The following is a 12706-nucleotide window of genomic DNA, read 5'->3' on the forward strand; positions in this document are numbered from 1 at the left end:
CTCGCCTCGCTTGTGTATTAGTGGCTAAGTTTGTCTTTCCTCGGCGGTTTCAATTTGGCGACGGAGTCACTTTCTTTAAGCTTCTTGCTGTCACATCACACTTCTTTCTTCTTCCGACTCGTTAACTTGCGGCTGCCTTGCTGGCTCTTTGATCTTCATGCTGCAGTCTCGCACTTCCTGGCCGGACAGACAGACACACACACTTTCACGCGCAGACATTTATATATAAGATATAAACTCCAGCATGTCCCATGAATGTTTTTCTTCATTTCCCCAGTCTTTACTTATCCATGTAATTCTTCTAACTACACCTTCCAATATTTCAACTTTTCCAACATTTCAACTTTTCCAAGAGAAGGAAAATAATCTAAAAACCAGTAAATTCAGATAGAAATAATAAAGTAATAATCACAATACTTCACAATAAATGAATGATTCCTCAATTCCAGAGCCTTCTCTGCTCACATAAATAGCCAAAAGGGAGGGCCCAGGAGTGGTGATGTCAAGGTGGCCCCGCCTCCTCTGGTCTCCACCCACAAAGAACAAGATGCAGCAGCACATTTAAACACAGAGCATTAATTATGGAATTACAGAGTGTAGCCGCTGAAGTGTAAGGCAAGATCAAGCACAGGTAAAACTCGTGCCAAAAGAAATCTCTCAGTCCAAAAGTTTGTTTTAAAAATATTTAGTAAAAGTAAAGGCAAATAATCCACACAAGAATAAAAGAAAAAATAGTTACACTCGCAGAATAAAAGGCAAAAAAAAGGAAAAACGTATGTTCTTTAAACCTAGCTTTTCTTGAGAAACTTTGGCTATTTTTGTACTTTAAAGTTCTTTACTTCTTCTTCTTTACTTCATCCATTATCCAACCTGCTATATCCTAACTACAGGGTCACGGGGGTCTGCTGGAGGAGGCGCAAGGCAGGAAACAAACCCCGGGCAGGGTGCCAGCCCACCGCAGTCTTCTTTACTCAAAGATTCTTAATGCCTTCTATAATTAAAGATTCTTAGTTTCTTCTTCTGTACGCTTTAAAAGTACGGCTCAACACTTAAATAAGTGCTGTTTTATGAATTACTTCACACACTCAAAAGGCCTATAGACCAGTAGGCATGTGCCGAGGCACGGTTTAAAACCATATGCCTTCCACACCTTACACATGGCAAGGCTGGTCACTCACTAAAGAATAATGTTTAGTCAAAACTATTAGAAATGGCAAGAATATACCAATACAATTCTACTTATGGGGGTTTTAGGAACCTCCCATAGATTATGCTTTGTCATCTAGTAAAATATTCATAAATCTTATAGAACTAGGAAAATGGCTCTTACACATAGGAAACCAAATAATAACTCAAAATTAAGAAAAGCTACAATAAAACTTAAAATTGTCATAACTTGAAACTTATACATAGTAGACAGCTTGTTTGCTTTTATAAAACAAAACAAAACTCTTGTGTGCTGATGTTAACATCTGAACATCACAGAACTATGAAGTGGCAGTTCTGACCACAGTGCCACCCCTCAAGTAATAACCAACATCTAATAACTCCTGTGACCGGGACGGAAGAGTGGAGTTGTCTTGAACGTGGGGGCACCAGACGGATGACACCATTTAATAAGAACAGTAAATAAAAACACTGCATAATGGAACAAACACAAAGCCGAATAATGTGGTGTCTCCCATGGGAGCTGGTCTGTCCAAGTCAGGTTCCAGTTTCCACAGTCAGACGCCATCTTCTGGGACCATCTGGTTTTATAGGAAGGGAGGGGTCAGGGCCAGCTCTTGTCCCAGAGTGGTATTGCTTACCTCAGCAGAGCCAAGAAGGTGACCCACAGGTACACATGTGTGACACTCCATGATGTTAAAGCACTGACACTGCAGTAGATAAACACACCGATAAGGCTATCCATCCATCCATCCATTTTCTAACCCGCTGAATCCGAATAGGGTCACGGGGGTCTGCTGGAGCCAATCCCAGCCAACACAGGGCACAAGGCAGGAACCAATCCAGGGCAGGGTGCCAACCCACTGCAGGACACACACAAACACCAAGCACACACTAGGGCCAATTAAGAATCACCAATCCACCTAACCTGCATGTCTTTGGATTGTGGGAGGAAACCGGAGCGCCCGGAGGAAACCCACGCAGACACGGGGAGAACATGCAAACTCCACGCAGGGAGGACCCGGGAAGCGAACCCGGGTCTCCTAACTGCGAGGCAGCAGCGCTACCACTGCGCCACCGTGCCGCCCATCTGATAAGGCTATATATTTGAAAATATTTTCAAATGTTTTCTCCATCTAGAGTATATCATTCCAATGTTTGTGACTGCAGAGTCTCATATGCGCGTTTTTGATTGTCTTCACAGTGTAGGCATTTTAAAGCACCTTGTCACAGTTCCGTCTGGTTGTATATAACTATGAATAAGTGTTCCTTAGTGGTCCCACAACTCATTACAGTCACTCTCCCACAAAAGAGATTGGAAACGAATTATTGCTATCGTCTATGGGGGAGGAGCGAAATCTTTAGATTCATCAAAAATTTCAATCTCTGGTTTTCGATGGATCTCAACAACAACAACAACATTTATTTTTATATAGCACATTTTCATACAAACAGTAGATCAAAGTGCTTTACATAATAAAGAATAGAAAAATAAAAGACACAATAAGAAAGCAAAATAAATCAACATTAATTAACATCGAATAAGAGTAAGGTTCAATGGCCGGGGGGACAGAAAAAACAAAAACTCCAGACGGCTGGAGAAAAAATAAAATCTGTAGGGATTCCAGACCACGAGACCGTCCAGTCCCCTCTGGGCATTCTACCTCACATAAATGAAACAGTCCTCTTTGGATTTAGGGTTCTCACGGAAGGGCTTGATGATGATGATGGTCACGTAGACTTCTGCCTTTTAATCCGTCCATCATTGTTGGAGCATCATGAAGCTTTGAGTAGCCTGCGCCACCACCACAAAGAAACCGGAAAAAGAAACACAAAAGAGAGTAGGGGTCAGTACAGATTTTAGAGCCACCATGAACAGTTATTATGAGGAAATTGAACATACAGAGTATCAAGATTAAGTTAAATTACGATTAAAATGAAGTTATAAAAAGGCCATATTAAAGTAATGTGTTTTCAGCAGTTTATTAAATTGCTCTACTGTATCAGCCTGGTGAATTCCTGTTGGCAGGCTATTCCAGATTTTAGGTGCATAACAGCAGAAGGCCAAACGCCTCACCACTTCTTTTAAGTTTTGTTTTTGGAATTCTAAGGAGACACTCATTTGAGGATCTCGATGTTTTAGGGTCCCCTGATACCAAAAATATTGATATCTTGATGGTGGGTGTGTGTCTGTGGGTCACAGTTTCTTGAGGGAGGCCCAGAGCTAAAACGGCTGGACGGAAAGTCTCCAAATCCCAAATTGTAAAGTCTGTCGCCTCAGACCCAAGAAGACTCTGATGGTGTTTCAACTAAGTACTGAGGGAAGGTGTCTGGATACTGGTGACAGGGTGATATTTCACTGTTTAATTGGTTTGTGCCATAACCTATCACCGTAACCTATCGTCTATGTGGGAGGAGGAAAAGCTTCAGATTCGTCAAAAATTCGATCTCCGTTGTTTGACAGATCTCAGTGTTTCAGAGTCCCCTGATACTGAAAACATGGACATCTCGATGATGGGTGTCTGTCCAGTCTGTCTGTCTGTGTGTGTGTGTGTGTGAGTTCGTTTCTTGAGGACAATCTACAGCTACAATGTCTAGACGGAAAAACACCAAACTCGAACTCGAATCCTGTTATGAGATGACGATGTGCTGGTTAGTTTTTGAGCAAAATCGTGCTTGAGAAAGAGGCACTCGAGGCAAGGGTGTCGAACTCCAGTCCTGGAGGGCCACAGTGGCTGCAGGTTTTCATTGTAACCCTTTTCATAATTGTTGACCAGTTTTCACTGCTAATTAATTTCTTTTTCCCTTCATTTTTATAGCTCTGTTTTTAAGGTTTCAGTCCTCTGGATTGATTCGTTTCTTCATTAAATGACAGCCAAACAAACATGAGATGTGAAACAAGCTGACAGAAGAGCAGCTAAACTGGGATTTCAAACTCCAACCAATTTCACTTCAATCAATCTCTTAACGAGAAGCCAATTCTTGCTGTTAGTTAAATCTGTTATTTAATTCCATGGCTTGTTGCGCTCTCATTCGGCTACAGCAAACATTTCCAAAACAGTTGATTTTCTGTGTTTTCTAAGACCAACATCGAGACGTTTTGGTGAACTGAGAAGATCAGCCTTACCAAGACCTTCACTATTCTTTATTTTCAGATGTTGTGTGATGGACAAAGGTGAGCTGGTCATGTGGCATTTCGTTTTGTGTCTCATTATTGTTTGGCAGCTAATTAAGGAAAAAGAGACAACTAAGGGGTCTGAGTCAAGCTAATTAAAACTAAGGCAAAAGAAGTTAATTAGCAGCAAAAACTGGTCACTAATGAAGTAGATGGTTAGAATGAAAACCTTCAGCCACTGCAGCCCTCCAGGACCGGAGTTCGACACCCGTGCTCGAGAGGAACCCTCAAATACCGTAATTAGGCAATTCCTTATGAATTCTTCTTGTCAATTGCTATTGTAATGACCTATTTTATGATCAGAAAGATCAGCATCAGAGAGTAAATAATTACTGAAATGTTATTGAACAATTCGGGTAACTTGGTTCATAGGGCACAAAGCCTACTGTCACTAATGTCCAAATGATTTTTGTTTCACTTCAGGTTCATCTTCAAAAACCACCACACCTCGGAGCAGCAGCATCATCACCAGCTTGTTTACAACGGCAGCGACCCCCACAGTGACAGTCAAAATAGGAGGAAATACAACCACAGGTAAGATTCTGGGGTTATTGATGGGAGACAACAAATGTGAACACCTAGAAAACAATTTAAAAACCCTTAAAATATTAGAGAAATGTTGGTCCAAAATGAGTGAAACAGTGCAACAGACACACTGTGGCTTTATTATTCAGAGAAGGTCTGTGTGTGTCTGAGCAACACAAGCTAACATTTACAGAAACAGATACGTAAATGAAGGAAATGACAGATGAAATGTGATCAAAGTGGCATGGAGCATTGATCACATTACAAATGTTGTACTGTTGCTCAGTGTACAAGTATGGTCTGTGGTTTATTTTGAAGCTGTATGATTACCTCTTACTTTTATCATCATCATTATAAGTGTGTGTATGCATTGTGATGGAACGGGCTATCAGTGAGCCCCAAACCCCAAACACAGCTGCACAAACACAGTCCCGGGTCCAAATAATCGATGGTTTATTAACCAAAAAATACCTGAAAGTAACAAGCACAGGTTCTCTCTCTCTCTCTTCCACAATCCAACTGTCCTTACAATTCTCTCCTCCCTCTCATCACCGCACTGCCCTCCTCCAGTTGAGTGTATATATATATATATATATATATATATATATATATATAGTAAAAGGCGCTATATAGCGCCCGACCCGGCACAGACCACGCAGAGGCAACGTGTACAAAACACACAGGCTTTTATTTTTCTTCAGCTGTGTGACACGTCTTCCCCGTGCCACACAGCCCAAACACAGTCCCAAAAGCACAAAAGCACAAAGCCACAAAACTCACTTCTCCACCTTCTCTTCCACCACTCCTTCGCAAGCTTAGTCCTCCTCCTCCCAACCCTGGCTCTCCGAGTGGTGGTGGCTGGGCCCTTTTATAGCCCACCCGGAAGCATTCCAGGTGATTAACCACCTGGTCCTAATTGAACTTCCGGGTGGGGCTGAAAGCTCGTCCAGCCAGGCTGTGGGAAGCACGCAGCTCCCCCTAGCGGCCATGCCGGGCCCCAACCAAGCTGTGGAGGACTCCATCTCCCATGGAGCCCTGCGGGCGGTTGGGGAATCACCGTCGGCCAGGGAGGCTGCCACCAAGCGTCCCGGGGGAGGTATTGGACTGCCCATGGCGACTCCACCGGAACAGAAGAAGCAGGGGCGTCCCTGCCGGGCATGGGACCCGGCTGTCCGTCACATATATATATATATATATATATATATATATATATATATATATATATATATATATGTCTCACTGCCTTGTCTCTCTTCTCCCCCAGACGTTCTCTGCTCCTGTTGGGGGTCCCGCTCCTGACGTGTACCCCTATGAAGAGGAAGATTTTCTAATTCTTTTAATTGAGAGACGGAACTGTCCCCTCCGACTACACATAGATCTCGATTCACTCCGGAAAGAGACTTATGTTTGCTTGAAGTGTTTGAATAATGTTTCTGTCTCTAAATTCTCCTGTGTATCTGTGCAACTCTGTGACGCTACTTTTTCCCTGATGGCAACACGAATTAGACGATCTACAAGTCTCCGACTTAAAGTTTAAAGCCAAACAATATCTACATACTCCTGTCATATCACCAGTGGCGTAGCTCGAGTTCGTGCCGCTCGGGGCGGGGCTTCAATTTGCCGCCCTCCAACATATCTGAATTTGTTAAACTATTTAAATAGAAAATTAAAATGAGGTATAGAGAAAAATTAGGATACATTTTGCATAGATTTATTCATATATAAAGAAACAGCAATCATTTTTTATATACATTTATAAGCATCAACTAGATAAGAATATAGTATAGATGCACTGATAAGTTGTGTTCTAATTATTAGTTTAATATAATTACGCTACGAAAATCAGAACCAAAGCAGGGTACAAGTGATAGGTGGGGATGTTTTCTGCGCAGAGCAAGAACGCATTCGGATTAATAACGAAACAAAATTATAAATTGTAAATTAGTTGTTTATCTTCTTAGAAATTATTATCGGTGTAATGTTTATATTTATTTTTGTCATTGCCTCATATATTTCCACTGCTGTGTCTGATGCAGAAGGACAGTCTGAACATTATTTTTCAAGCATTTGTGGTTAAAAATCAGAGAATTTGACTTTTTTCATACATGAGTGATATTTTTTCCTAACCCTGCTGCTTACACACGAATTGTACGGTGCCTTTTGGCCAATAATGCCGCCCCCAAAAATGTGCCGCCCGGGGTGGACCGCCGCCACGCTACGCCACTGCATATCACCTTTGTCCATATATTAAATCTCTTTTCGCTTCTACCTTTTCGTCAATATCACATTGAATTTTGATTCCATTTTTGGAATTACAGCGTGACAACGAAATGTATAACTGGCCTTGCAATTTGCTCACTTTCACCAAACAGCAAAACTTTTAATTCTCACAGATGTGCCTCTTCATTGGGAAGAAACACTACTTTTCCCTGACACGAATTAGATGAGCTACAAGTCTCCAACTTAAATTTTAAATCTGAACAATATACTCGATCCTTTTTTTCTGTTCTGTTATTTCACTGAGTAATAATTTCCGTTTGTTTGCGCTAATGCGATCTTTACTATCCTTTTTTTGAGACTTTCGAATTTTAGTACTTCCATTATCTCTAACCTGCTCTGCATGTGTATCACACCAATGTTTTTGAATTCTTTACGACGTTCTACTTTGTCATCTACTCTTTGTCTTTTATTTCCAGCCCCGGACGTGTCTCTTGGCACAAAGTCTCATCTCACAGAATGTCAAAGTATCTCTCTGAAAATCGTCCCAGGATTTTTTTTTTTTTATTATAATAGAGAGATGAGTCCCTACTCCATTTCAAATATCTTAAAAAAAGTTCAAGTTTTATTTAAGATATCTTTAAAAAGACATTACATCATTTGAAGATATCTGAATGGCATGTTCAGGCACCTACAACACAATGTAAAATATCTCAAATATATTTCCAGATATCTCAAAAGAGATTCCTGTGCATTTTCAGATATCTCAGATGCATTTCAAGGTATCTTAAAATCAACGGGAAGTCCCATTAAAATGGCAATTTTACAGGAAGTGATTTTGAGATTTTGTGAAATGCATTTCAGATACCTTAAAGACTGCATGCAATGTCAGTGTGAGATATCAAAAAATGTATCATTTATGTCTTAAAATGTAACAAATTTTAAGATATTCAGAAGTGAGTTTTAGATATCTTCAAAAGTAAACTGTATTTTAAGGTATCTGAAATTCATTTTGAGGTTTCTCAAACTGTGAATTCAGCTCACCATAGTTTGTATCTCTGTGTGTTTGCTTCAGATACTCCAGGATTCTACCCCATTCTAAAGACACGAGTGTTAAGTTAACTGGTGGCTGTGTACTGGTTGGTGCGGGTGTGTGCGCGAGGGAACCCTGCTATGGACTGGCACTCCATTGAGGGGTTGGTTCCCATTGCTGGAATATGACCCGCTTCTGTGACACTGAATTGGATGACAAATAGATGGATAATATACAAAATAACCTGAATGCTTTGTATGGATTGTAATACAATTAATAAAAACAAAAAACAAAAAAAATAACCTGAATGCAATTAAAATGTAATAAAAAAACTGCAAAATGGAGCCACAATAATGTTCCTATAAAAATGTTCATTTTCTATGTCTTGTTTCCATATTTTAAAATTCCATTCAAAGTAGTATTGGATTAAGCAAATTAATAACTGAAATAGGAACAAGACGCCATAGAGGACTGAGAGTGTCCTGCCATGTTATTTTTACAGTATAGACTGGGAGCCCCACTGCGTAGCTTCTAAAGGTGACCAGTAAGCCGGTTACACATGGGCAGCAGGCATGAAGTCTCTGTTTATTTAAGCGTATCGCTACTTCTCCATTGTTGTTTGACTTATCAGTAGCTAAGCCGCAAATAATACGCAGTCTGAGGCGAGAAAAGCTCACTAAGTGTGTTGCTCGCCCACTCACGGCCTGACAGATATGAATAAGAAATAATTTACTCAGATGCACAGACACATAGAGCACATGTACACCCTGATATTTACACACACACACCGTGCACTCTACAGTTATACATGTGTGTGACACACACCTTCAGGTCTCATCACAAATAGGTATAAGGCCAACAGTGTGATACACCAGCACTCCCATATGCACACATTCCACCCACCTGAGTGTGTGTGTGTGTGTATGTACAGTATGTGTGTGTGAGAGGCCCACCAAAAAGAGCACACGCATGCACTCACCAGATGTTTGCAAGGTCTACCAACTGTAGTCATCTAAAGGAATGACAGGCTCAAAAGAAAATAAAGTTTGGGGCTCCAATCTGGACTTCCCCATTAATATGAAGGTTCAAACAAAAGCAAACACTCAATGGAGTGAGAAATGAATCAAAACCGCCACCACCAAAATAACATGGCTAGAACAAATATGACTGGTTCGTCTATCATCACGTGATTGAGGAGCTCCTTTGCTCAGGTTGCTTGGGAAAGAAGTGACGCCTCCTTCCGGGCAGTCGTGCTTTTTATGGCTCTGGACTGGAAGGGGCGGAGTCAGATTCCCCAAGGGGGCGGTGTCAGCTGCCCTAACTGGCCATTTTCCATGAACTGTGGAGGTAGAAGAAGGCAAGACAGTTAGTGGTAGTGGTACCACATACCTGGGAGGAACTCAGAGAGTGACCCTGTGACACAACATGTGCATACACACTCACAAACACACACCTACATATGTGTGTGCATGAAGAATGCAGTCTAATACACCAGCACGCAAACACAGGTGCACCCACAGACAGGCCCATGGTATAATGAACCAGCCAGCACATAGATGTGCATTCATAGATATGTGCAAGGCCGACAGTCTGATACACTGGGACACACAAACACACATCCACAAGTGTATGCAGGACCTACAGTGTGATACACCTTATACATACATGCACATCTGTGGACACGTGTGTGTGTGTGTGTGTGTGTAAAGACCACATTCTGACACAACAGCATGCGCTTACACATGCATTCACAGGTGTGTGCAAGGCCCACCACATAGCAATGAAAAATCAAAAAGAAGAGATCCCCTTAATATCTTTTCGGTTTGTCTTAGACTACAATGTGATCACAAAGAAAGAAAATGGAAACATCCTCTTTTGTCTCCCGCTTTTCAGATTTTTCTACTGAGACAAAATACCTCAGTAGTCTCATAAGTGTCTCCTCTTGACTTTCAGCAGAGATCTCAGCAAAGTCACACAATGGGCTCAGATGTTCCAAATAGTGTCTTGACGTTGTTTTTTGCAATAAAAAAGTATTTGCATTGTGTGCGCAGTAATATGCAGCGAAATGTGTGGACAGTTGTTTGTGGTAATAAAACACTTTACTGTGATTACTCAATTCTGAGTAATACAGTTAGTGACGCTAATTTATATTGCTGTGCTCCAGTTAGATCAAACTCATGATGGAAGAAAACACAGGCAGTGTGGTGTGGTGTGGTGGATTTTAGACTTCAAGCCTTTAGGTTGTGGGTTCAGATCCCACTACTGACACCATGTGATCACGAGAAAGTCACTTCCTCTGCCTGTGCTCCAATTGAAATGTAGCCAATCATATCTCAAATAGATAGATAGATAGATAGATACTTTATTAATCCCAAGGGGAAATTCACATAATCCAGCAACAGTATACTGATACAAAGAAACAATATTAAATTAAATAGTAATAAAAATGAAAAGAATTAAAATAAAATTAATGTTCGCATTTACTCCCCTGGTGGAATTGAAGAGTCGCATAGTGTGGGGGAGGAACAATCTCCTCAGTCTGTCAGTGGAACAGGACAGTGACAAAAGTCTGTCACTGAAGCTACTCCTCTGTCTGGAGATGACACTATTAAGTGGATGCAGTGGATTCTTCATGATTGACAGGAGTTTGCTTAGTGCCCGTCGCTCTGCCACAGATGTCAAACTGTCCAACTTTACTCCTACAATGGAGCCTGCCTTCTTAACAAGTTTGTCCAGGCGTGAGGCGTCTTTGATCTTTATGCTGCCACCCCAGCACACCACCGCGTAGAAGAGGGCACTCGCCACAACCGTCTGGTAGAACATCTGCAGCATCTTACTGCAGATGTTGAAGGATGCCAACCTTCTCAGAAAGTATAGTCGGCTCTGACCTTTCTTACATAGAGCATCAGTATTGGCAGTCCAGTCCAATTTGTCATCCAGCTGCACTCCCAGGTATTTATAGGTCTGCACAGTCACCTCTCATGATCACGGGGTCCATGAGGGGCCTGGTCCTCCTAAAATCCACCACCAGCTCCTTGGTCTTGCTGGTGTTAAGGTGTAAGTGGTTTGAGTCGCACCATTTAACAAAGTCTTTGATTAACTTTCTGTACTCCTCCTCCTGCCCACTCCTGATGCAGCCCACCATAGCAGTGTCATCAGCAAACTTTTGCACGTGGCAGGACTCCGAGTCATATTGGAAGTCTGATGTATATAGATTGAACAGGACCGGAGAAAGTACAGTCCCCTGCGGTGCCCCTGTATTGCTGACCACAATGTCAGACCTGCAGTTCCCAAGACGCACATATTGAGGTCTGTCTGTAAGATAGTCCATGATCCATGCCACCAGGTGTGAGTCTACTCCCATCTCAGTCATCTTGTCTCTAAGGAGCAGAGGTTGGATGGTGTTGAAGGCGGTAGAGAAGTCCAAAAACATAATTCTTACAGCACCACTGCCTCTGTCCAGGTGGGAGAGGGATCGATGAAGCATATAGATGAAGAAGGGGCCTGAGTTGCCTCAAAAGCTTGCATATTGTAATCTTTTTAGTTAGCCAATTAAAGGTGTCATTTTGCTTGACTTCTCACTACATTCATAATGGCTAACATGGTACAGCACCTTAGTACTATCTCAAATGTTGTAAGTCACCTTGGATAAAGGCATCAGTCCAACGCTAAGTAACAAATCAGAAATCCTGAAAGAGATCAAAACAAGACTAGAAAGAGATCTCACACAACACACTTTTCAAACCAGCGTGTCAGTTTTGACTCCTTTTACCTCACTTCTATTAACATTTTGTCTAAAGCTGTTTCTCCTATGAAATTTTAGGAGAAATATCTATGACAAAGTTGATTCTTATATGAAGCATAAATGAGAATCTCTTTAATTCTCATGAGCCATCAAAGATCAACCGTTGAGCGGTAAACATCTCCTAGGGAAAGTGTGAGATTCCAGCTAAAGACACACAAGTGCTCTCCTCAATGTGTGTGTGAGGCTTACAGTCTGATGTACCGGCATGTGTACCTGTGCATCCCCTCCATGTAAGGCTGATACACCAGTATACACGCATGTAATCCCCTGGATGTGTGTGTGTGTGTGTGTGTGTGTGTGTGTGTGTGTGCAAGGCCCACTGATTAGACAGATCTGCCCTTTTGGTTGAGCGTGATGGACCTTGAAAGCCTTCTGATTAGATTAATGTGAATCCAGGACCTGCCTGTACCAGGCAAACTGGATGCAATTCTTTTATTTCTCCAATTGGAGAGCACAGGCAGGTGGAGTGTCTTCCTCAGGGTCACACAGTGTCAGTAGCGGCATTTGAACCTGCAGCCTCAGGGTCTGAAGTCCAGAGTCCTAAGCCTTAACCGCAATGACTCACCGCCCACCTCTGAGTTAACAGTCAGTGTGAAGATAAGTAAAACTTCACATTAAGGGGATGAAACAAGTTGTAACTTAACGGTACCCTCTCAACCCTGCTTAAACCAGTTTGATTTGGGGGTCCAAGGGAATTGTGGCATCTGGCCCAACCATGGGTGGGTTACTGGTCCCTCTTAAGCTCCACTGATGCACACACCCAGAGTGGCCCAATTTAGACTTG

At 41.9% G+C, this 12706-nt stretch overlaps 1 protein-coding gene across 3 annotated transcripts in view; it reads left to right on the forward strand.

Annotated features, from left to right (window-relative positions):
- The window catches only part of LOC120526304, a 196800-nt gene that overhangs the window by 94961 nt on the left and 89133 nt on the right, over nucleotides 1-12706 (forward strand). For all 3 annotated transcript variants that reach the window (XM_039749428.1, XM_039749429.1, XM_039749430.1), the window contains exon 5: nucleotides 4766-4876. In XM_039749428.1, coding sequence (XP_039605362.1) covers nucleotides 4766-4876 — 111 coding nt within the window. The remainder of the gene's footprint in view (nucleotides 1-4765; nucleotides 4877-12706) is intronic.

Source organism: Polypterus senegalus, chromosome 3 (genome assembly GCF_016835505.1).
Source record: "Polypterus senegalus isolate Bchr_013 chromosome 3, ASM1683550v1, whole genome shotgun sequence".
Classification (NCBI taxonomy): domain Eukaryota; kingdom Metazoa; phylum Chordata; class Cladistia; order Polypteriformes; family Polypteridae; genus Polypterus; species Polypterus senegalus.